The 26,192-nt window shown below is 38.3% G+C and overlaps 1 protein-coding gene across 1 annotated transcript in view; it reads right to left on the bottom strand.

The window, feature by feature from the left end:
• The window catches only part of TENM3 (teneurin transmembrane protein 3), a 694,478-nt gene that overhangs the window by 103,382 nt on the left and 564,904 nt on the right, over positions 1 to 26,192 (bottom strand). Inside the window, exons 7-12 of the mRNA XM_060136352.1 lie at positions 14,433 to 14,647; positions 8,912 to 9,122; positions 8,382 to 8,483; positions 7,987 to 8,181; positions 6,665 to 6,865; positions 1 to 186 (exon numbers count right to left, since the gene is read on the bottom strand). Coding sequence (XP_059992335.1) covers positions 1 to 186; positions 6,665 to 6,865; positions 7,987 to 8,181; positions 8,382 to 8,483; positions 8,912 to 9,122; positions 14,433 to 14,647 — 1,110 coding nt within the window. The remainder of the gene's footprint in view (positions 187 to 6,664; positions 6,866 to 7,986; positions 8,182 to 8,381; positions 8,484 to 8,911; positions 9,123 to 14,432; positions 14,648 to 26,192) is intronic.

Here is a 26,192-nt window from a genome sequence, read left to right as displayed (position 1 = left end):
CGATGGTGCAGTGCTCGCCGTTCCAGCCCTGGCTGCATTCACACTTGCCGTCCCTGCAGGTGCCGTGCTCGGCGCAGCGCGGGTGGCAGGCTCTCTGACTGCACGCTGGGCCCGTCCAGCCTTCTTCACAGCGGCAGGCGCCCCCCATGCAGACGCCGTGCGAGCCGCAGTCCGCGGAACAGATCTCTGGGGGGAGAAAGAGAGGAAGCCGGGCAGGAGAGGAGAGCAGCGGCGAGTGAGACGGGGAGCGAGGGAGAAGCGCTTCGTCTCAAACTCCGCGCGTCAACAAGGTGAAGAACAAAGTCGCTGAGCATACGTACGAAAGCATTTACCTACTAAGTAGATGGCAGCATCGAGGGCTAGGAGCGACAGACGTAGTTTGCTTTCTTTGTTCCATTTTATATGCTGCCACGATTGGGCGTAAAATGCACATGGTAGTCATGTTATAAACAGTTTTCTGTATTATATATGTGCTTACACACACACACGCTACTAACAAAACAGAACAAATGATTCATAAGGAGAGGAAACTATGTACGCACACATACCTGTTTCCAGGAGTATCTTTCGACAGCCAGGAACACAGGCACACATACATCAAATTGATATAAAATTTACGAAATATTTAAGTGTCTGTGTATGTCAGGTATCTAACAGGAGTTAGGTTTCACCCATAGAGCAAAAACTGAAAAGGGATTATTTTTAATCCTATGGTTTAATTTTTTTAAATATTCAGAAACTTCCACTGAAAAGAATCTTTTATAAAAAAAAGCGTAAAAAAAAAAAGAATCTACTTTAGTATGCACTTTAGCTTGCTCCTGACACAGAGACGTGCTGGTTAAATAAAAGAAGCTGTTGTTTTTCCTATTAAGTATATTTGTACAGTTGACAGATAAAAGTTGCTAAGCAAAACCATAGTAGAAAGCCGGTTTAATAATATATAGAACTGCCGGCTCTGGCATTTGCAAAGCAAGGATTTTCAATTACTAGAATTACCGAAAAGGGCACAAGTGACCAAAGGACTTTAAGAACGGTAACAACAGGTTAGGTTGTTAAAATAGAATTCAGGCGTCTGAAATAATTTTTTTCTTAGAAAACTTTCTTAGAAGCTTTATTTGACTAGAACCAATTGAGAGAGACAGACAGATAGAACTTTGAGGGTTATTTTATTTTTCACTCTTCACATATAAAGTTAAATAAAATGAGCTTTTTTCTTAAGATTGGAAGACTACTGTTTAGTTTTGGTTTTCTTTCAACAGTAAAAACCTGAGATCGTTTCTGACAGACAGAAAACGACTACAGCTGAATTTTAAAATTAAGAAATAATCACTGTTTATGTAGTCACATGATCACATGTCCCCCATTCATTGACCAAATAAAACGTTTCTCAGACACTGGAATTCACAGGGCTGAAGACTTTTAGACACCACATCCAGGCTCAGTGAGAGTTGTAAACGAGAGCCAGGACTATGAACTGGAGGAGAGTGGTATGTGGTTTTTTTATGCCACGTTTTCTATCTCCTTTGAATTAAATTTTTGATTAAAAGATCCAAGATGGTTTGATTAACTTCAGAGGAACAGAACGTCACCTCAGCTCAGAAGAGCGAGGTTTCTTTCTGAGGTTCCCTTTTTTATTCAATCGAATCAATTTTTCATTAGGGTGAAGGTGTTTAGCAGCGATTAGCACACTCGCTTTGAGCAAGGTGCGTCAATCTTTGTAATGAACTTATTAATTAGAGTTAATTTAATTGAAGTGGAATTGAAGGGCTAATTAATGGACAAACTGCTGCTGAAGAGAGAGGAAACCTCTGTTGCTTTCAAACCTATAAACTTTCTGATGGAAATAATTCATTTCTTCTCTTTCAGCAGCTTAACCAAATGTTTCTTCAGGTGTAAAATCTACTCTCCTATTGAATTTAGATCTCTGAAGGTCATTTCCACAACAACAAAAGAAGCAGCTGGTAAAGTGTTTTGCTTTAGGATTCAATAGGTTAGAAATTCCAAATTCTACTGCAAGTAAACTTTTAAGTCACAAATGGAAATTAACAACGGTGTTTTTGTAAACTTTCAATGAGAATTGCAGACAAATTGGAGGCAGGTGAACCCAGATGTTTTCACAGGATGACTAGATGCGTATTTGAGGTCTTTACTAGTAATTCTAAGTAAGTTTTCTGTCTTTTGGCAGCAAATAGCAAAGTTTAATGAAGTTTTTTCCTGTGCTTAATTACTTTCTCCCAAAGAAGCATACTGTGTTCATCATTCAACTCTCTATATTGAGAGGTTAACATGTGTTAAGTGTGTATTTTGTATTAGGGATTTAAAGATGAATAGGATGAAGACCTTCACTCATTATGTCTAAGTGGTCATTTTGTATACAGGTAAAATTAGATTTTCAGCTAGCAAAATAATTACATCAGTATGAAAAAAATCAGTCTAAATATGTAAAAGTGATATGTAATTTTGGCAACCAATTTAATCTTTTAATTAACATTTATATCCTTTTTTTTGCTATTTATAGCAATACCATTTTATGAAGAAGACCAAATTAACTTCTGAGCTATTTAATATCAATTACAAACCATCGTTTATAAAATAATTCTGGTAATGTATTAAGTAACTTTATACAGAACACAAAAAAGGGGCTATTTCATTATTCCTTGCCTACTTGGATAACTGTGGGAAACAAACTAGAATGACAATATTTCAAACAGGTGTTGTTTTATAGCTAGTATTATTATGCCTGTTTCACTGATGGAGGCGTAAGAGGCCCGAATCAAGTAACTGTATACAAGTAATATCTATAAACTTTAATTGGAGTTTTACATCTTTAATATAGAAGCTGGAAATGTAAATAAAAACTCAAAAGAAAGAGCTAAATGCCTATTTTGCTCTTGTAATTATATTTTTTAAGTGGAGGACAAAATGAGTTAATGTGTAATTTATTTACTTATTTTTGGCTGCGTTGGGTCTTCGTTGCTACGCGTGGGCTTTCTCTAGTTCCGGCGAGCAGGGGCTACTCTTCGTTGGGGTGCGTGGGCTTCTCATCGCGGTGGCTTCTCTTGTTGCGGAGCACAGGCTCTAGGCGCATGGGCTTCAGTAGTTGTGGCACGCGGGCTCAGTAGTTGTGGCTCGCGCGCTCTAGAGCACAGGCTGAGTAGTTGTGGTGCACGGGCTTAGGTGCTCCGCGGCATGTGGGATCTTCCTGGACCAGGGCTCGAACCCGTGTCCCCTGCATTGGCAGGCGGATTCTTAACCACTGCGTCACCAGGGAAGTCCCCATGTGTTATTTGAAACAATGCCATGTGCCCATGCTTGATAAACCTTGGTTGGTGATGATTTCTTAAAACTCTTCAGTGAGATACTCAAGGCCCTCTATAGTGCTGGCCCCAATGTGGGTTTTTACTTATGCATCCTATACTCCTTGCCAACTCTAACAGTCACGCATTCGCATTTTCTAACCACAGTCTCTGGTTTTCCAAGCTCTCTGAATCAACTCACATTTCTGTGAAGCAATACTAAGCAACTGTAAACCCTGGTTGCCTCCAACAATGTATGGCCACAGATGAGGGAAGCAGAGGAAAAGGAGGGGCGGAAGAAAGAGAAAAGGGGAAGGGAGGAGAGGGGACGAGAGAGGGGAAGAAAAGAAAGGAGGAAAAAGAAACGTGAGGGGGGGAGCAGGAAGAAAACTCATAAACTGTTTCTCCAACTAGGATATCTACTTACGGGGTCGGCAGAAGTTTTCCATCAATACCACAAATTAGCCTATATAAGACTTTCTTTAGTTTGGGCTTCCGAGATTCAACGTGTAATAGGTGAAGAGCGGCCCATGAATCTTTCATGCCGATATTGACGCATAGGGCAGCAAACCTGTTACCCAAGTTCCTCAAAATGCCAAGAAAGAGTGATTTGTAAAAACTATGAGTCTTTTTTTCCTCCCTTAAAATAAGCATGGTAATTAGCTACTGGCAAGATTTCATTTAGGCTTATGCCATTAGGTTAACAGATTATATTATTTTCATTTCATAAATTTCACATTTGGGGAACTATAGCCAATCAATACTTTTATGTGGAAGTGCCTCTGAATTGATGAGGAATTAAGTATGATGACCTACAATTAGCCTTTGGAATTCGACCACCATAACTATTACCAATGCCACCACCAGTCCTTCTTAATGGCTAACACTTACGGAGTACTTACTACGCATAAAGCCCTATCATAAGTGCTTTTCACATACTAAGTCATTTACCCCTTACAACAATTGTATATAAGGTGGCACTATTAGTATTCCCATTTTACAGATACACGGAGGCACAGAAGTTACATAACTTGTCCAACATCACACAGCTAGGAAATAGCCAGTCCTAGATCTGAACCCGGGCAGGTCAGCTGCAGAATCCCTGTTTCTTAACCACTTACTGTTAAGCAGCAGGTGTTCAGAGGGCAATAGGTGTGGGCAGGGTTAAGAGTAGACAAGGATTGTCTGAATCCAAGGCTTCTGCACGATATTTTTATGTACCTGACACTGCTCATAAAATCTGTCCTTCGCCCCCCCTTCTGTTTATCCTCCTCTGCTTTTCCTTTTCCTCCTCCTTCTTCTCTTGTCCTCATTCTTCCTTCTCTTCTTTTCCTGCTTTTTAATTTATTTTTGCTCAGTTGGTCCAAACAGAAGTCGTCACCGTCTCTACCTCTCACTCGCCTCCCACTGCCGCGCCTGCGTTCTGCCGACTTGGTGATTCTCACCTCTTCCCAACTTTCTCGCCTCTTTCAGAGACATGAACACCAACCCCAATCTCCCTTGCCTCAGACTTCCAGCTCTTCTCACCCTATTTTATGTTCCGTTTTTTCAGCAAGTCCTGTCTGTTTTGCCTTTAAACGTCCCTCAGTTTATCCTTTTCATTTCCACTAACTCCAAGGGACTGTGCTCTCATCCCTTCGCCCTTCTGGGAGAGCCCGCCACGGTGCCTTCTGGGAGAGCCCGCCACGGTGCCTTCTGGGAGAGCCCGCCACGGTGCCTTCTGGGAGAGCCCGCCACGGTGCCTTCTGGGAGAGCCCGCCACGGTGCCTTCTGGGAGAGCCCGCCACGGTGCCTTCTGGGAGAGCCCGCCACGGTGTCTTCTAGTGCTCAGGTTTCACTGTTCTCTCTGACGTCTGATCCACGGGGTAGTGCTGGACCACTGTTCTCGTCATATCGGGGCATCATTATTGTTAGTGAATTCTCCATTGTCTAATGTGTCCCTCATAATTGGGCCCAACTCAGTTTTTACCTCCAAATACTCTGTCATCACTGTCCCCTGTATGTAGTGAGATTCTCACAGTGGTGTCTTTGGTAATGGCGGCGGCAGCAGCAGCAAAGGTGGCGGCAGCTGTATTTAGGATTTATCACGGGCTCAGCTTTGTACTAAGTATTTACTTCACGTGCATCAATTCAAGCAATTCCCACAGCAGCATCTCTGGAAAGAATGTCTTATGCTTCAATCCATTTTATAGATGAGCAAACTGAAGCCTACAGTAATTTCCCTAGGGAATACAGGTATCAAGTAGTACAGATTGAATATGAACCCAAACATCAGATTTCAGAATCCACGCTCGTAAGTACTTTCTAATACTGTTTCCCTAGTCAAAAAATATTCCCTCAACCTCCACACTAACTACAATCTTTAAAAGAAGGCAAGAAATGTCACAAATCTCCGTGACAACTTTCAATAGCCATCAAGGCAGGATCTAAATCCTGACTGACTTTAGCATATCAGTCCATGTAACTCAACAGAATATTACACTGGAACACACTGGTTTCTAAGTATGTCATGTGCGTTTATCTCATCTCCCCAATTAAACTGTAATCTAGACTAGAACAGCATCTTTTCAAACTGTATGACTAACGAGTGGGTCATGGAATTAATTCATGGGTTGCAACCGGCATTAAAAAAAGTAGAATAGACTTGGGAGAAAGTATCAGTGTATATCACTTTGTAAACCTTTTGTTTCAGTGATGTGATTATATGCACATATATGTATATGAGGTCACAATGTAAAAATGTATTTAAGACCACACGTTATTTAGGTCATGGTCAAAAACTTGAAAGGCAGTATTCTACAGGGCAGGGATGACTGACACTCTTTTATCCCTACAGTGTCTTATCACAAAGCTATGCACAGAGCTGGTGCTCAAAAACAATGTGACTGATTGGATAAAATTACTACCTGTCATTTCTATTATAATCATACAGTTACAATTAAAAACTCAGTGTTGAACCATTATGTACACCATAATATCTATATAGGTTTACTCTTTATTGTGATAATATTAAGTCTTCTGTTGTCACATAATTTTTTAATTGAAGCTTCTCTGTTTATGAGATAATGTGCTTAAATCTCCAAGCTGTACACAGGCCTTCAGAGTTAAGAAGAGAGAGAGCTTTACACAAGTGAAAGATTCTTCTTTACATTAATACTAAAGGAGAAATTTAATGACAAATTGACTAAGCCCGTTTCTTTCCATATTATAAGATAACAAATTTCATTACTTTTAATATTTATTTCTATAAATGTTCACTTTAATAAAATTTATATTAAGTATAAGAAGTGTGTTTTAAAAATTAAAATGTCGTAACCTGTAGCTAAACAATATTAAGCGCTCAATCGTATGGCATGTGTGAACCTCACCATTTGAGCAGTCCGGGCCAGTCCAATTAGGGTCACAAGTGCAGGAGCCCCTTTCTTGAAGATATGTTCCATGACCAGAGCACTGGTCTGGACACATGGTCTTGAGTATTTCACAATTGTTACCACCCCATCCTGGATTGCAGTGACATTCCCCATGGATACACACACCATGATTAGAACATCCAGGGTCTAGACAATCAGCTAGTGGAGAGAAAAGAGAACAAATTTATGGTCAAATCTAGAAGATATACACAAGTACATATGTAACAAAGAATTACACCTCAATCTAATTTACCTGAACGCTTTGGATACTCAAATGTTTACCCACTGTTTATTTGCAAGAACTTGTTTCTGAAATAAACAAGTTAAGCATTAAGCATTAACATTGCTTAAGCATTAAGCATTAAGAACCATGCCGTTTAGGTAACTGAGACTCTTGCAAGGATTTGTAATTCTAGGGAATTACACACTTCTGCTCTTGAGGTTTCAGACGATTGCTTTCCGTTCTGCCCAATCAGAGAGTAATAAGTATTGGCTTCTCTATAACAAAATCTGAATCAGCTGACCTAATCCATAACCGCTGAATACTGACAGCTGTATGGGACCCTCAAATGTTTGAGAAATAAATGAGTTGCAGACTCTCCATCTCTCTTAATTCACTTTAATGTGCTTTAGGTGACGAGATTTAATTTAGCAATTTGACTCAATAAAACTTTACACTTGTAGGGTCAATGGCCTGAAAATTTAATTCCAGAGACTTAATTACATCACTTTGTGTGTGCAGATCAATAAAATCCATTTGACTGAAGAACGGAAATGGTGCTTTTCTGCTTTATGAAAAAACAGTCCAACTGCACATTACAGTATAGCATCTTGACTATCAACATTATATACAGTTATGGCACAAACGCATGATGTGTTTTTCTCCATCAGTATACTATGTTCAATATTCTGTCTTTCTAGAGAGGCCAAAATGCCAGATTTAGAAGCTGGCATCAAGGTGAAAAACTGCAAAAAAAAAAAAAAAAAAAAAAAAAGAAAAAAGAATTCAACGGTTCACCTTTGGTTCTAAGACAAAAATGTTTGTGTACTTTCTCAGAGTAAAAAAAAAAAAATTATTCACACAATTGAGAGAGAGCTAAAGGACTCCTCGGTATTTTCTTCTTTTTATTAGATAAAATGTTCATGAAGCAATGCAAAATCAAAATTACTTTCAGAAGGAGGCATATAAAAAGATTCATCTGCCAAACTAAGGGTTAGACACATAGCTGTTTCTTTATGAAGCTATAACGACAAACCTCTGCAAGGTTTGACATGTTTACCTTCTTCACAGTTCTCTCCTTTGTATCCAGAGTTGCAAACACAAGAGCCCACGATACAAATCCCACGACCCCCGCACTGCGGGTCGATACACTGCGTATTTGGTACATCACACTCGGTGCCCTTCCAGCCACTGAAACAGAGGCAGCGGCCCTTGGAGTACTGGCCATTGCCACTACACAGCACTGGACAGGCTGCTGTGAAATAAAACACGACAGAGGAATTAGGAATTAACAGCCACGTTTCCCATCGAGATTCTCCAAGAACAGGCACATCGTTGGAACAAGCAATCTGCCATTTCTCCCCTCTTTTCTTTCCTGTCTTGAGAGCTTTCTGAATTGCTCGTGTTTCTACAGCTTATTTATATTGGCTTAAGAAAAGAATCTAAGTCGCATACCTCTTGAACAATCCGGACCTAGAAATCCTGGAAAACAATGGCAAGTTCCAGAAACACACTCTCCATTTCCATGGCAATTCCGGGGGCATTCCACCACAGACTCTGAAGAAAAGAGAAAGAAGCAGTCCTCGCTGTGCAGCCTGCCTCTCGTGCAGGGTAAACTGTGTCACTTCGATCATTTTAGCTACATCTTGAAGGAAGCATGGGTGGCTTGCTCCATAACCCCCCAAAAGTATTCATTCATACCAGATTATTCGAATAGTAAAGCAAAACACTGACATTTCAAATGCAGACGTTTTAAAGCGTTTTCGCGATGCACTGTCCTCCTCCAAGCTACTTCCAAGTGCTACTGTCTTCCAGTGCTTCACGGTTTGTCACACAGTCATAAACAATTTAAAAAATATTTCTCACTTTTACCTCAGGCTCTAACATCCTAGGGATCACTCAAATTGGTGAAGACAGTTGCATTTCTATGCAACACAGTGTTGAGGCCGGAAGCCCGGAAGTGATGCTTTGAAGACAGTTCTTACCTATCACAATGGTATTGAACGACACCTGCTCTGCACTTTTCCCATCATTATAAAAAGCCAGATGCCAGATTCCAGAATCCAAGTACTGGATAAAGCCGGCCTCGTGGAGACTGACGGACCTCGCCTGTCGCCCGGCTCTTTCGGACTCAAGCAGGTTCCGTTGCTCTCGTGCAATCAGCCTGCTGCCATCCAGCAGTTCCACAAAGTCGTACTGAGAATGAGGAAAAGGAGAACTGTTGAGTAGTCGGAAAGAGTACGGTTGTGGCCGCTCCTCTCTTTCCTTTCCAAACTTTTCTCCTTTGCTCTAATAAACACAATGGCAGAAAAAAGTTCCTGATTGACAGGTCTTCTAGGCATCGCACTTACAGGGGTGATGGAGATTACCCACTGCACACCAAATACCATTGTTGTATTTAAACATCACAGACCATTTCTTCCCTTGATGCGCAATACGGTTTCCAAACTTATTTAATTCTTCTGACTGATAAAAAGTTTGTGAGTTTACAGAACAGACTTGTGGTTGCCTAGAGGCGGAGGGGGGTTGGGGCAGGGATAGATTGGGAGTTTGGGATGAGCAGATGTAAACTATTATATATAGGATGGATAAACAACAAGGTCCTGCTGTATAGCTATATTCAGTATCCTGTAATAAACCATAATGTAAAAGAATATGAAAAAGAATATATATGTATAACTTTGATGTACAGTGGAAATTAACACAACATTGTCAATCAACTATACTTCAATAAAATTATGAAAAATTTTTTTTTAAGTTTGTGAGTTTAGGCAGTTTGGGGATACAACCATAAACCTATACTATTCCAAACCCAGCAGCTCTATTTTAGTTAGACCGTTAGATGATCTCTTAAGATCTTCTCCTATTTAATACTCAAGTAGTAACCACTGCTACTGAATAATTACTTTGTGCCAGGATTATTTTTAATCCTCCTAGCAACACTTCTAGGAAGGCATTAATGTTTACACTTCAAAGATGAAGGAAACTGAAGCTTGAGAAGCTTGAGCAGGGTCAGATATCTGGTCATTGGCGCAGGTGGTATGTGAACTCCAGTGCGCTTTGCTCCAAAGCTTGGGCTGTTCCCGTTACCCCAACTCCACCCCTCTCTGTGACCCTGATGTAACCATTCCGAGCATCATGGAGAAAGCCATGGATTTTTACTTAGTTACAGTTAGATCAAAAACATATAACAAGATGCCTTTACATCTTTGATCAAAAGTCTAAAAAATTAAACAATGGAGGAATTTTGAAGGGATGGCCGGCCCAATTATGATCATGAAGTCAACCATCATTAAACTTAATTTTTGTTTTAGTAAGATTAATCATGAACATTGCGTAGTTGGAAGAATGTAACTGGAGAATTTGAAGATAATTTTAAAAAATATGGGGACTTCCCTGGTGGCACAGTGGTTAAGAATCTGTCTGCCAATGCAGGGGACACGGGTGTGATCCCTGGTCCAGGAAGATCCCAGATGCCGCGGAGCAACTAAGCCCGTGCGCCACAACTACTGAGCCTGCACTCTAGAGCCCGTGAGCCACAACTACTGAGCCCGCGAACCACAACTACTGAGCCTGTGCGCCTAGAGTCCATGCTCCACAAGAGAAGCCACCGCAATGAGAAGCCCGCGCACCGCAACAAAGAGTAGCCTCCGCTTGCCGCAACTAGAGAAAAGCCCGTGCACAGCAACGAAGAGCCAACGCAGCCATAAATAAACAAGCAAATAACTAAATAAATAAATAGGAAAAAAAATGGAATGTGACTGGTAATAGTGGGGTAAACTTTTGTAGCCAGAGATAATTCAGTGAATTTGGAAGACACTGCAAAGACTTTCCAACACAGTTTTAATAAACTTGTTAGACAATAGTTTCTTAAATAGTGTCTATAGACTCTTACCCAGTTTCATTTTATTCCTGAGGTATGTATTTATGGTGAAAAGTACACTACAGCACTATAAATACAAATCATTAATGCTAAAGCACTACACATGTGAATCATCAATATTCTACTTTCTGATAGACTGCTTAAATGGAATTTCATCACACATCTTTCCTAAGGAAAGGTTATTTATACTGAATCCCTTAATACAATCAAATTGAAAAAAAATCAGTTGTGGGATTCTAAGAATCACAGTTAAATACGTTGCCACTGTACACAGACCTCTTACTGTTACTATTGGACAGAATTTAGAATATCTAATTCAGCTTCCGACATACTAAATTTTAAATTTAAATAAAAAAGCTTTTTTTTTGTTATTGTTTGGTGTAGTCAAACTGCATTATAACATCATTTAGCTGTGAGAAATACAAAAAAAAGCCACAACGTAATTAGCATTCAAACACTTTTTCATTTACAGCTTATGAGGATGAAAATAATGACTGGTATGGATATCTGAACTGCAAAATTTCACTGGGATTCTGTTCCGAAATTATCAGAGGAAATTAATTCAGCACATTTGAAAGGTGCCTCTGCCTCAAATAAGCCATTCATTTTCTCATCAGATTTAAATACTTGCATTAGCATGGTAAAAAGACAAGAAAAAGTTTCTTTTTATGGTCCCGTTGCACATAAACACTTTTTTCTCCTAACAAACCCTATTAATTGTCACCTTTATCATAGGGATCATTGTTTGTCATCACAGTGTGAACAATAAAGTGAGGTTGGGCGGGGAGCAGCTGACGGTTGTTGAGTATCTACCCAGTTCGAGGCCCTTCGGGGGGCATTTCACACACAACTTCAGGAGGGCACCCAAATACCTAAAGACACGTCCCCTATCTAACACTGAAGCTATCTCCACGAAAAGGAAACAAACTATGTGGGGCAGAAATTTAATAACCTTTGTTCTCAGGGTGTAAAGTAATCACTTGTGGGCAAATCCGAGAGTTTTGCTCTGTAATACCTATTCATAAGATTCCTCTGGATTTTTCTGCGCAGCAAGTCTTAGAATCTTATGCTATTTTTAGGACAAAATTCAGCCTCACCACTTTGGAGGAGCAATCATGAGACAAAGCTTATAACTGATAAAGGTATCTTGGTCGTTCGTTTCTGAACAGATTTTCCATATTCTTAACTCATTTCAGTTATCAAAATGATGAGAACGCAGAATCTATGAATACCTAACTGTGCTCTTAAATCAACTCTTCGGTGGTGGTAGATTCTTGCTGTAAATCATTGACATAGAGGAGGGAGTGATTTTAAAGATCACCTGATGCAACTCCTTCATTTTACAGATAGACACTGAGGCACAAGGAAGTTAGACTTGTGCAAGGTCACAAGGTCAGAAAGTGGCAGGGCTGTGTGCTCAAGAACCCAGGTTTCCGACTCCTATTCTAAAATAGCCTTGATGCAGATGCACTTAAAGGATACAGTACGCTATTAACCGTAAAGCGTTAACTTGCTTCCTTAGGCTTCTAACTGTCCAGGAGAATGAATTGAGCATCAGGGAGAAGGAAGTCAGTCGATTCCTTGGTAACAATCATATGGACAGTTTTACAAAGGGTTTACAGAGGGTCACAAAGACTTTCAAAACTCAAGGGATTATTCTGTATGCTTGGCCAGTTTTAATTATTTCAGGTTGATTTATTTAACGTTCCCCAGAAACAGAGAAATGTTCAATTTGGGCTGTTTTACAGCATATTTCATGTTTAAACACTGAACTCAGAAACAGCTGTCTGCTCTGCTGATTCTGAATAAACTGCAGGAAGGAACTCTAATAACTGTGGAGCTTAAGAAAATGCATAACCTACTTAAACACATATATTGTGGGAGAAAAGAAGAGTGGATATCACGTATATTGTGTTTAAATACCAGAAGAATTATAAGAAAACCTGAAACTACACCTTTTATTCCCTAGTCTTATATGGTATATATAACCTCCAATAAGTCAACCCTAAATCTTTAAATAAACCTTTAAAGTGCCCAATGCATTAGAGAATGTTTTCTGAAATTAATTTTTGGAATTTTTAGGTTACAAGCTCGCTATTGTACTTAGTTTAGAGGTATGTTTCTTGAGTTATACAAAAATAATTTAATCATGTATGTGATTCCAGTGGAAAAAAAAATGTTTTTTCCTATTTCACTGGACTACTGCTCTACTAAATGCAATCTATCTGCTATAACTGAAGTCAGAGAGGGCCACTTCCACTTAAGAAAATCCGGTTATTACATCTTAGTCAGTGTCACCTATAACATTAACTAGAGTCAAATGCAATTGTAATCTAAAATTTAAAATTGGACCCCAGTACACAGTAAGAGGAAGTTGACATGTAAACATTAAAGGAATTACTTTAACAATGTAGATATGAAAAACGTTAAATCAGAAAAATGAATACACCAAAGCATGACATTCAAAAAATTTACAGCTGTATAATTTATGTATGTATATGAAACTTTCCCTGATCCATGACATTAGAGAGAGCATGTTCAAATTTTCTTACTCATCTTTTTTTTAAAGATATTTTTATTAGTATAGGGATCAATTTTTCTTTATAATTTATATTCCGAGGTTATAGAAAAAGCATTTCTCACAAAATTACATAATATAAAGCATACATGAAAATCCTCTGGTCCTCATTTGATAAATCCAATTAAAATCGGCATGAAATTCTATGAGTAAATAAACTGATTTTCAAGCATAACTTTAAGCTCATCTAATTGTCAATTTTAATTAACCATCTATTACATTTTTTGGAATTCCTGTTTTGGGGAAAAGTCCGGGCTCCAATTTTGTGGTAGGTAATTTAAGTAATTTCTCTTAGACATAATGGGACCTCTTTAAACCACAATTTCCAATTTATACACCGTGAGCCAATATTAGACTATTAAAAATCTGTGGGATTATCGATCTGTGACAGTTGTGAGGTGGTTTTCATGAAAGCAAATTGACTTTAAAGTTCTTTGAATCTACGATATAGGGGCATTTGAATTGTTTTGTGATCATCCTTGGTGACCTATGAAAGCTCTTTTATCTCTGTATTTCAGTGTTCATCATATGTAGACTAGGAATCATGGCTTGAGTTGATAAAGTTTATATCATGATATTTCTGTTTATGTTCCCATAATTTCTTTACAAAGAGTAAATCTGACATAAAGTAAAAGGTATATAATATATTTTCAACAGAATGAATACATGTTTGAGATGAAAATGTCATGCATCTATTACATTCAAGGAGTATGATCTTTGGAAATGATCATAGAATCTTTCTAAAACACTTGGAAAATCTATGGTGTTTTACTACGTACTCAGATGATATTCAATATTCATCAGGTTACTCACAAATTCTGTACATTTTAATCAATCAATAATGATTAAAGCAAGTCAGGAAGAAAATGCTGTTCTTCCTACTAATTCAAAAATCTCAAGATAAGTGTCACCTATATTCAAAATTCTTTTCACTGTAAAAGATCAACACAAAAGTGGTCAAACAGTTAAACAGCTGAACTTAAGAAACAGAATGACTTTAAAAATGTAAACTAGCAGTTTTCATTTTATTGGTAACAGAGCCTACCTGAGTATGGGAAGGTGGTAAGCCTTTTCGGCCATATACTCCAATCAGTGCATCTTTCTGAAGAGAGATATTGAATTTAAGAAACTGTGGCTGATCAATAAAGAGCTGTGATCTCCAGAAGATCCCGGGAGGAACCTCTTGAATTGCTCTTCGGCCAATATCAAGTTCTCCGGAATCTATGGTGTTATTTTCTTGTGTAAATCCACCCAATTTTCCTGAATGTAAGAGATCCATTGAAAAAGAACAAAAAATTAAGAAGAAACAAAGCCAAAAAACAGAACAGCTTTCTGACTTTCAAAAATTCTTTTTATTTAAATGCTCAAAAATTTCATTTTCTTCTGATAAATGAAATGCTCTTATTTATTTCTAATTTTTCCTTTAAAAGGTTTTTCTTTGTTGGATATTGTTCAACCAACTCTGACTGAGCACATCCTTTAAGATATTTAAGTCAACATCCCTTTACTTCCTCCCAAGGTATGCCTATTACTGCAACTGTTTTCACACCTACAGTCTTTCTTGATCGCTTGAAACATAATTATCTTACAAATTATGTGTTGTTATTTCTTGGGAGAGATTAATCTAAGTCTGGTATTTACCAGTCATTCTAAACATACCATAACCCTGCAAAGTGTAAATTAATGGATTGGAAATTGCAGAATGGATTATGGAGATTTCCAAATCAATCCTTAAGCAAACAACAAAAACAGTCAATGGCACAGATTCATGTAGTTCCCTCTAAACTATATAGTAGAATGAATGAAAATTCAGATGCCTGAAGGGCAGTTGAGAGGGGGCAGGGGCACGTTATGAGGGGAAGGGAAGGAGGAGGGGTAAGTTTAAATTCTCACGAAGTGTTTAGCGTAGGCTGCCACAACTTCTCTTCCTTCTGATCTTTACCTCAACGTCACCTTCAGCCTTCCGCGCACGTGTGTTAGCCCTCTCAATGCCTTTCAATGTGTTGAGAACAGAGTCTCCACTCCCTGAATCTCTGACCCCTCTTAGAGACCATCTCCTTCCCAGTTTTAGGAAACAAATCCAAGAATCCTCTTTTTTGGTACGTCTCCGCCTCCTTCCCTCTTCATTAAGGTTCTTCCTCATTCTGAGGGGGTTAGTGATAGAGAAGGTTTTACAATTTGCCTTAAATGGACACAAAACCACACTGTCTCTTATTCCATGGAAAGGGTCCATGAACGCAAAGGAAGAGAATGGAAGTGGGCAGATTATCCTCTATCAAGTCTATCTTTTTGAAAGTCACAACGTTGACAGTATTGAATTTGTCTTTTTAAGAACACTGATCTGAATATTAATTCAGATATTACATAATGTTATAAAATATCTATTATACAACACCGGATAAGTTGTGAATCCAAAATTTAGATGACTTCATTTCAAGTTGGAGAGTTGTGAACTATTTTATTTTAATGACAGAGGAGAGTCTTCTATCTGTGAAGGATTATTAATTTAACATTGAGTTAATTTTTGAGTGTTTACTAGGGACACAGAATTGTGGGTATCAAGAAGAAATATAAATTAGAGAATAGAATCTTAGAGATTAGTCTGGCTTTGATGGCTTCTGCCATCAAGCAACTAGTTACCTGGTTGGGAAGACAACACCTAAAAACTAATAAATTAAATGACCATCTAAAGCAACACATGGTTAAAGGTCAGAGCAAAGTGATATCACTGAAGGCTGGAGGTGGAAAGATTTCACAGAAGGGGTAAGCTCTGAGCTAAACTTTGTAGGACAAGTAGGCTAAGGTTTCTGAGTTGGGGTGAATATCACAACTAAAAACATGGCAATGGAACTGAACCTGTGTTAGGGTGATGGTGAGCAGAGACATCCATCTGGCTAGAAAAGAAGTTAAGAAAGGCAGGAGTCAGATAAACGTGGGTTTGAGTCCCAGCTCTGTCAATAACTAGCGGTGTGACCTGAAGGTATATACTGAACCTCTGATTCTAAACCTCACCTGTAAAATGGGGCTAGTAATAATGCAATCACAGGACTGCTATAAGGATTACATGAGGTATTCTATATAAAGCACTTGGCTCTCAGTAGGTATTAAATGAATGGAAGACATTAATGGGTTTGTCACGGAAGTAATGAAAGATAAGATTGGAAAAGGAAAAATGATATCAGATGGTGGAGGCCCCTGAATACCAGGTTAAAGAATTTGGTCTTTATAATTCATGTTCCTTTTTTAAAAAAATGTTTTCTGTGTGTTATTTTTTTTTTACATCTTTATTGGAGTATAATTTTTTACAATGGTGTGTTAGTTTCTGCTTTATAACAAAGTGAATCAGTTATACATATACATATGTTCCCATATCTCTTCCCTCTTGCGTCTCCCTCCCTTCCACCCTCCCTATCCCACCCCTCTAGGTGGTCACAAAGCACCGAGCTGATCTCCCTGTGCTATGTGGCTGCTTCCCACTAGCTTTTTTGTATTTTCAACTCTGTCAAAGAGCATTATTCCACCCCTTTTCTTGAAGGTAGGTATATATGTATATACATAAATATATATAGGCATTGTGTTACTATGCATATAATTTATGGCATGTTTTAAAAATAGGTACTTGAAATAGATTTAACATGGGTTAATTATACTTCAATGCTACAAAGGCCCTTATCTGTTAATGTTTTAGTGTGTGTGTGTGTGTGTGTGTGTGTGTGTGTGTGTGTGTGCGCGCGCGCGCGCGTGCACGTCCGTGTCATCAGGAGAAACAATTCAAGATTAGTAAGCGGGCTTCCCTGGTGGTGCAGTGGTTAAGAATCCGCCTGTCAATGCAGGGTACACTGGTTCGAGCCCTGGTCCGGGAAGATCCCACATGCCGTGGAGCAACTAAGCCCATAGGCCACAACTACTGAGCCCATGTGCTGTAACTACTGAAGCCTGCGTGCCTAGAGCCCGTGCTCCGCAACAAGAGAAGCCACCGCAATGAGAAGCCTGTGCACCGCAATGAAGAGTAGCCCCCACTCCCCGCAACTAGAGAAAGCCCACGCGCAGCAACGAAGACAACGCAGCCAGAAAAAAAAAAAAAAAGATTAGTAAGGAACAGACGTTTATGGTAGATATCCAGGTTATGGCCATTAGGGTCTAGAGTAATTCACAACAAATCACATTTATGGATAAGTGTGAAGTTTGAGGGAGAGTGTGTTATCAGTAAGTGTTGGGATTCTTTTCTATCCGGACTACTGCATCCTACAATGACATATGACCATCAGGTGCAAAGGACAGCTACACCTAAACAGAGACCCATTAAAGGTTCTGATCGGGCAAAAGGTGACACGAAATCACTGTCTCAAGGACATTAAGGTGCAGTAGTGTGGGAAGCCCAGAAGTGGAGAGATGAGTTAGGATACAGTTGCAATAACCTAGGTAGGAGGCAGGACGGGGCTGTAAAAGAAAGCTTAAGAAAAAGTCATTATTTACAGTTTCACTTCCTTTCTTTTTTCCTGATGTCTATAATCACGGCAGTTAACAGTCCTTTACCTACCAGGTCTATCTTTGTTGAACTAATTTACTAATATAAAATGTTCTTGAAAATAAAAGTTCAGAATTGGGTTATAGTAATCACTGTAATTTTTCAGGTATCAACTCACAGACTATAAATCATGCATCATTCATTGAAATTTAAAATATGTATCTTATGATATTAATAAATATTCATTTTAGCAAAATTAGAATATATAAATAAAAAGATAAAAAACATAGAGAGATTACTTTTGCTTGCTATCTAAGCAAATATCTTTCGTTATTCACAGGAATTTTAAAATACCTGAGATCAAGTTCTACTTTTCATTTTGGAAGCTTTTGCACAAGAACCTAAATTTCTCATAAATTAGATTTTACCAAGAAGATTAAGGAGGGGGGAAAAGAGAAATGGAATTAACCTTTAGTGAGAACCTACAACATGCCAGGTAGTTTCACCTGTACTACCTGTTTTAAATTTCAAAACAACTCTGTGAGGTCGATATTATTTTGAGATGAGGAAATGAAGGCTCAAAGAAGTAAATTACATGCCTAAAGTGACGGCTGAGTCAAGATGCAAATCGGGGCCTGCACAATTCCAGAACTATAGTCATCCATATAATCTTTGCTTTTTATTAAAAAATATTTATTTCAAATTACTGGGTTTTAAGTTTGTCTATTCCATATAAAATCAGGTATGTTAGCTCACTGAAAGATACCAGAGACTCTGCTTAGCTTTCAATTTTAGGACATAATTTATTAGGAAGTAATGGGCAGTTTTGTGTGCCACGGATACTATAACAAAATATTCTTTGTGTTATAATTTACTATAGATTCCCAATAAGTTTTTGTCTTTTGGTTGACTTCCACATGGTGCTATTTAAAACATATCCAATGGAGTAGTAGTCTTTTTTCCCACTAACATGTTAGTAAACATGAGATCATTCATATTTGGACTCATTATGTTCACACATTTCTAAGGCTATTATTATACTTTACTGTTATTAACAAGTTTATTGTTATTTTCTGAAGCTTATGTGACTGAATCTGCTCTCTGGTCTTCACCCTATCTCCTGCTGGTATAAGTGGCTTAGTAGTTTTAACAGCGCACACATGCTTTGAGAGCTGGTAAGCATTAAGTGGTACTAATCCTGGAGCTGTTTTTCCGAAACACCATCTTTGCCCAAGAGCGTTAGCTTTGGAAATAGTAATCAAGTTCTGACTTCCAGGCATTCAGGTTTTGCTTTGTTGCTTCTCCATATTCTATTCTGAGGTGTTAAAATCTTTCTCACTGAAAAGATATGTGTACCCACTGATGGGTCAATAAGTGCATCTACTTATCCAATTAGTCCCACAGCTAATTTAACAGGTGGCTCTCTTTCAGAGAGAAGGTTCTTTCATTTGTAAGACAAAATAACCAAGACTGAGTGGATGTGTTTGAATGGGGCAGCAGTAGCTACGATCACAGTCTTCTTGTGTACCTGTAATGAAAAAGCTTCACAGAATCTCAGAGTTCAAGTGCCCTTGGAGGTCATTTAGTCAAGGAGTCTTCAAACAAGAGTAGTCATACCCCTAGGGAACCTGAGGACTTTCCAATGAGGAAAGAGGGGTAGAGTATTTTATGGCAATTAACTTCTAGAACCTCAACAACTTCCATATGTAGACTTCTTTACAACAGACGGGCACACCTCTCACACATCCAGAATCTTTCTTTCATACATTGTCTTAGAACATAAAGTTTCCAGTGTGTCAAACAGGCAAAACTGAAAGTATTTTTTGTTGATAAACCTCCTTTAATCAAGACACCATAAACCCACGGTAGGGCTTTAGTGTTTTTCCTGTCTTACACGTATTTCTATCAAAGGCAAAGTGCGGTGAAGTTGAGAAATGGAGTATTTAAGACTGTTGGCACGTTTTAATATCCGATATATCAAAAGGGAGGGAGAACCTTATTGTTTCATGCCCCCATCACCCACCCAAACATTGTCCGTGAATGCTTTTCATTTGCAGAAGAGTTTCATGATTGCAAAGAGAACATCAATAAAGTAAGAAATGTTAAAGGCAATGATGCCTTACTTAATCCAATGGTCAAACTCCTGGCAAGGATTTGGTCTTTGTTCATCTCTCTACTGCCTGCCTAGCATAGGAATTCGGAGCTGAGACAGTTGTGACAAAACGCATATTAATTTATTTGAACTGAAAAAACAAGTCATACTTTTTTTCTGACAGAAAATGTTTGATTTTAATGGGAACTAGCTCTGCCAGTAAATTATATAGTGGGTATTCCTCATAAATTAGTGAGCTAACTAAATAGAGATACTGAAAGTATATAATATGATAAAAGCATTCAAGAGAGATTACACCTAAGGTAAATGAAAATGAACAATGGTTCCATTTTCCAGTCCATTCTGCATGTATCAGATAAAGTGCCACGAAGTAAAAGAATAAGAGGTGTAATTGGCAGTATGTATGTATTTTGCTAAGCCTTGGTGAAGGCTTTTCTGGTATTCTCCACGGAAATTGAGAAATCGTATTGATTCGAAAACTGCATAACGAATCTTTTTGAAAGCAGATAGTTGCTAATTCTTTGCTTTCAATAAAACTACAGAAGAAATGTGATGAAGTTGACAGCTTGTAGACCACTGAATATACTTTTTGGAAACAGATCACAATGTGGTCTAATAAGGATTTCAAATCATTGAACGGCATCCTTCCAAAAAAATTCTTCCATTCCCTTCTGCTTATCTTGTAGCAAGATTTCTTATGTTTATACTTATAACAAAGGATAACAGGAACAGAATTGATACTGAACCTTGCTTTGCTCTTGTAATAAGTAATATTCATCAGTGAATACATAAACTATTTGAAAAAGTCCCCATTCATCTCATTCAGAGGTATTTTTAAAACATTTTCACTTCTTACATTTAATAATTATCAAAATGCTCAACATATTTATATCATAATCAGGTTGATTTCATCCAAATATGTACAACTAATAATTGTAAACAAAAGTCAGTACAGAATAAAATGGATTTTTAAAAACACTTAAGAGTATTATGGTTGCATAGAGCAGGTTCTTATTAGTCATCCATTTTCTACATATTAGTGTATATATGTCAATCCCAGTCTCCCAGTTCTTCCCATCACCACCACCCCTGCTGCTTTCCCCCCTTGGTGTCCGTACGTTTGTTCTCTACATCTGTGTTAAAATTCAATATAAATTTGTACACATATTTTGTTTTAGAGGCACAAGAACAAAGTAGTTTGAAGATCACTGATCTATTCTAGCCTTTCCTATGAAATGTGAATCTAATTTGTAAGGGCACTTTTGCTTCAAATTATTACACTATTTAGAATGGATTTATTTTGAATTAAAGTCTCAGAATGTGTCTTTTCTAAAGGGTAGATGCTGACCTGACCCTGTCATTATAATCAGTGATACAGAGATATAAGGACATCACAGATTTTCCTCCGCTTAAATCCACAGAACTGCCAGCTAATATCAGTAAGACATTCCTGCTAAAAAGCCTCTATTTGAATGTCAGGAGACTAGAGTTTTGTGAAGGGGCTTTGCTTTTTAAATTCTGCATTGTTGCTTTTCAAGTCATGGCCCTCCTCTGATTTGGCCAAGTCTAGTGTGGTCATTCCTGTTAGCGTTTTCAAACGCTCTTTATTGACTGTAAACACACCTGGAAGTCGGCGAGCTATTCACACCATTTGATAAACTTGTAAATACTTGGACAACCTCTTCCTCTGAAGCTCATCAGTCCTCCTAGATAAAAGCCTGGAAACAGATGTCTTTCATCATGTCCTGAATTCCAGAAAACTTTGGCTTCAGAGGAAATAACAGAAGGGCCAGGTTTAGTGCTCTCCAGCCCCCCTTACTGAGATCACTCCATCCTTAAGCCCCCAGAGTCTGAACCTGGGAATGATCATAGGAAACACTAAGGTTGTCTGTAGGTTTTACTAAGAGAAAAAGGAGGAAAGATGGAGGAAAAAATAGACAGGGCAACAGAGTGCCCTGTAGTTATTCTAAACTCAAAGCATGTGGGTTAGGAATCAAACCAATTAAAGCCTTCACAGTAAGAGTGAGATGTACCACATCTTCAAACACAATAAAGTATCATCTTGAAGATTTTTTTTTCAACTTGTCCTGTTGTGCCTCAGTGTGGGAGCCACTAGCCGTCTTTTCACCCACTAACTGTGATTTTTCCTTTCATCAGTTAAGCATGTGTCACAACAGTCTTAATGTCTTAAAATACAGTTGTCAGAGTGTGAAAACATAAAGAGACTGAGTACCACAAAGTTATTGTTATTCCTCTCCTTCTTATGTGATACCCAGTTTATATAAAACACATCAGTAAAGTGGCATTTTTCAGATAATGCCTTAAAAAAAGAACTCTGTACTCTGAGATATTTTATGAATAATAGTTTACGAACCCTAGATTTTATAAGGACAAAACAGAGTAGTATTTAAAATCATACCGGTAATTAGGAGGTTTGGTATGTTTGAATATTATTTTGTGATATCAGAAAACAACCCAAAGTTAAAAAATACTGCATTTTTTGGTCGTAGATATCACGAATTTGCTGCCTGCACATCATGTGAGTAAACCAGCCTATAATGATTAAAATGGAAAGGCAGAAAATAAATCCAACTGTGAAAGTCCAACTCAACTGCTGAGGAAGGTAAATGATAATATCATTTTAAGTCCCACAGCGGCACTAATAATTAAGACGTCAGGAAGCAAGGTTGGGCCATTTATAGACAATCAATAGCCCACCCTCCAATTCGATGACCTAACCTTGGATTCATACTCTGACTTTGAGAGCTCTGAGAGAACATATCTTTTTATAAACAACCACATGCCATAACTTAACATCGTGGATACAGAGTGTTACATCAGAAGCTAAGTGAATTAAAACACTACCTTGCAAACATAGTTTAATGGACAAAATCAATATAGCACCTAATTAAGGGACTATTATACAACGCAACAACATAAATACTATATACAATATTGAATAAAACTCAATGCTCTTGCAGCCCCGTTAGCTCTATTTCTTCAATTCACAGGCAATCTTTAACTTGCTATAAAATCTAATTATCTGAAATTGGCTAGTATTTGAGAAAAGTCATACATGCTGAATAACAATGAAAAATTAAAAAGCAATTTGAATTATTTTGTTTAAAGAGGATGAATCACGTATATGTAGTTTTTCAATCTGTACTCATACAAAAGGTTTTTTGTTGTTGTTGAGATTTAATTTACGTACATTATATTAGTTTCAGACGTACAACATGACTCGTTATTTGTATATATTGTGAAATGATCACCACGATAACTCTACCGTACACAGTTACCATTTTTTTCATGTGTGATGAGAACTTTTAAGATCTACTCTCTCACAGCTTTCAAATATATGATAAGTTTTGTTAACTATGGTCACCATGCTGTACATTATATCCCACGATTTATTTATTTTAAAACTGGAAGTTTTCTTTCTTTTTTTTTTGATTGGAGAAGTCATTTGCTAGAGTTACACTAACCAGAATTTATGGCCTGCATACTTGTCTTACATTATCCCAAATTATCCTATGCTGAATTTCAGCATTTGTCTTATTGCTTCTTTCCAATAAAGCTAGTGTGAAATGTCCTGCCATGGTATCCTCTACTTTTCCTTACTGTGCATTTTCTAATTCATTGCAATTGCTTGCTTGAATCCTGTCTTGCCTAGTAATTCACACACTCTGGGAACAACAAATGTGACTGTCTTTTTTTCTCACTGCTATGTTCTCAGAACCATGCTCTGTGCATGGCACATAATATTATATGCTCAATAAATAAATGCAGAATGAATGAATACTATGCATTCAAAGGAGGATTAAGGAATAGATTTCTTCATAAAATCCAAATAACTAAAAATATAAATAACTAATGATAGGTATTTCTAATATTGCTTTAGAGGATATTTTGATGCTGATTTAAGGAGCTACATTCTTAAGAATTTTGCTACAAATACAAGTACGTAATCTTGAATTGCAGAAAAAAGAGTGAATAGTTACTGACATGTATAACCTACCTGTCATGTTCCAGTCACTGCTTAGCCCCCTACATGCATTAAATGGTTTTAACCTCACTACTACCCTATGAAGAAACAGGAGGTTAAAGAAGGTAATTTGCTTAAAGCCACCCAACAAGTGCATAGCTTTAATCCTTAATCACTCTGCTGTACCAACACCTGCTTTGTGTACAGTTAATGCAAGGCACTGTGTCGGGCCCTTTATATCCTTTATAGCATTTAGTCATCCTATTTTCATTCACTCATTGGACAGTACTTATTGAGCATCTATTACATGCCTATAACTGTGCTGACAGCTTTGAACAGAGAGGTGGAAAAACAGTGTGCCTTACACTCTAGCAAAGAAGACACATATTAAATAGTAATGCTTATAACCACTAACATTTTTCAAGCATTTACTATATACTGTACACCATTTTAAGTATTTACATTGACTATTCAAGACCATTCTAATCGATGAGAAAGCTGAAGCACAAAGATGCTATACAGTAACTTGTCCCAAGTATCAAAGGCATTAATAATGGTCAGAACTATCGTAGGATGTGAAACCAGGTGGTTTGGCTCAAGACCCTATAGCCTTTAACTCTCCGCTCTATTGTTTCTATGCTATAGTATGGTGTGACAAACAGCCAGATTGTGGAGAACCTGTTAAGTCATCTAAAGGCGTTTGACCAGAATCTAGATCACTGAAGGGCATCAAGTAGGGTAGTGATATTTCAAATCTGTATCTGAAGAACGGATGAGCAAGTCTTCTATCCCAGATAGAAGGTGGCTTCTATAATCCAGGTGAGAGTTGATGGGATCCAGGAGATATTTTGGAGTTAGAATTGACAGGACTTGATGAATGATTGCACAGGGGAGGTGAGAGAGCGGGAGAGGTCAGGCATGACCCCTAAGCTTCTGGCCCAGGTAACTAGGTGAATGATGATTCCATTTCCTGATATAGAAAGAGAGGCAAATTTGGAAAGAAAGATGATGGGCTAGTTGTGTTTTCCAAAGATGGCCACAACATCTCCCATCCCACATGTACTTATGCAATGTGTCCCCACCATTTCCCCAGTCAAGAGTGGGGTTTAATTCTCCATCTCGTGAATCTGGGCTGATCTTACTGACTTTCTTGACCAAGCAGATATGATGGAAGTGACATCCCGGAGTGTCCAATCCTCTAGGTCATAAGAAGCCTTGTAACTTCTGTCTGGGTCTCTTGGAATGCTCCCTCTGGGGACACTCCTCTTCAGAACTTGTGCTCTGAGAAGCCCAAGCCAAGTGGAAGGCCATGTTTAGACGTTCCAGTCGACAGACAGCATCAACTGCCAGCCCTGTGAGTGGGCTACCTTGAATTTCAGTTTAGTGGAGTTTTCAAACAGACCAAGCAACATCTGAAAGCAATTTCATGAGCGACCCAAGCAAAAAAACAAAAATTACCCAGTTAATCCACAGAACCATGAGAGATGATAACAAACTGTTCTTTGAAGCCACTGGACTTTGATGTGGCTTGTTAGGCAGTAATGGATAACCAAATTGGTTGTTGGGTTCGGTTTTAGACATATGGAGTTTGAGATGCCTGGAAGACACCCAACTGGGGATTTTCTAAAGATACTTGGATAGATTTTTCATAGTTGATGTCTGGAGCTCTAAGACAGAGAGATCCAGGCTGCACTTATTGATTTGGGAGCAGAAAGAATGTGACATAACACATAGCACATGGAACGTAAATGAAGTCGGGAGAATGGATCTGAGGACCCAGAGAGATTATATTCTGAGTGACGGCAATGTTTGGGGATCGGGTAGAGGAAGATGAGTCAACTAAACAAACTGAGAAATCACTGCTAAAAAATCAGGAAGAAAGTGGAAATGGTATCACAGAAGCTAAGGAAAAGGATATTTCAATTAGGAGTGATAGGTTACCTACTGAATGCTACCAAGAGCTCAAATGTGATAAAGAGCATAGAGTATCAACTGATGCTATTGGCAGGACAACCGATAAGTCGGGAAGACATCCGTGTCTGTGAGTGATGGTGGCAGAGGACAGTCATGAGGAAGGAGCCTGAAGAAGCCACACTGTCACAGGAGTAAGTGGAAGGTGAAGACATGACTTCACGGCGAACGTACACACCGCGTTCCAGAAGGGCTGGCTACACGGGGAGAAGAGAAGGATGGGGTAGGGCAGGGGTAGGAGGCAGACTCAAGGGTTCTTTTTTTTAAG

This window comes from Lagenorhynchus albirostris, chromosome 21 (assembly GCF_949774975.1).
Source record: "Lagenorhynchus albirostris chromosome 21, mLagAlb1.1, whole genome shotgun sequence".
In the NCBI taxonomy this organism is placed as follows: domain Eukaryota; kingdom Metazoa; phylum Chordata; class Mammalia; order Artiodactyla; family Delphinidae; genus Lagenorhynchus; species Lagenorhynchus albirostris.
The sequence above is the reverse complement of the archived record's forward strand: the minus strand, read 5'-3'. Positions and strand labels throughout refer to the sequence as shown.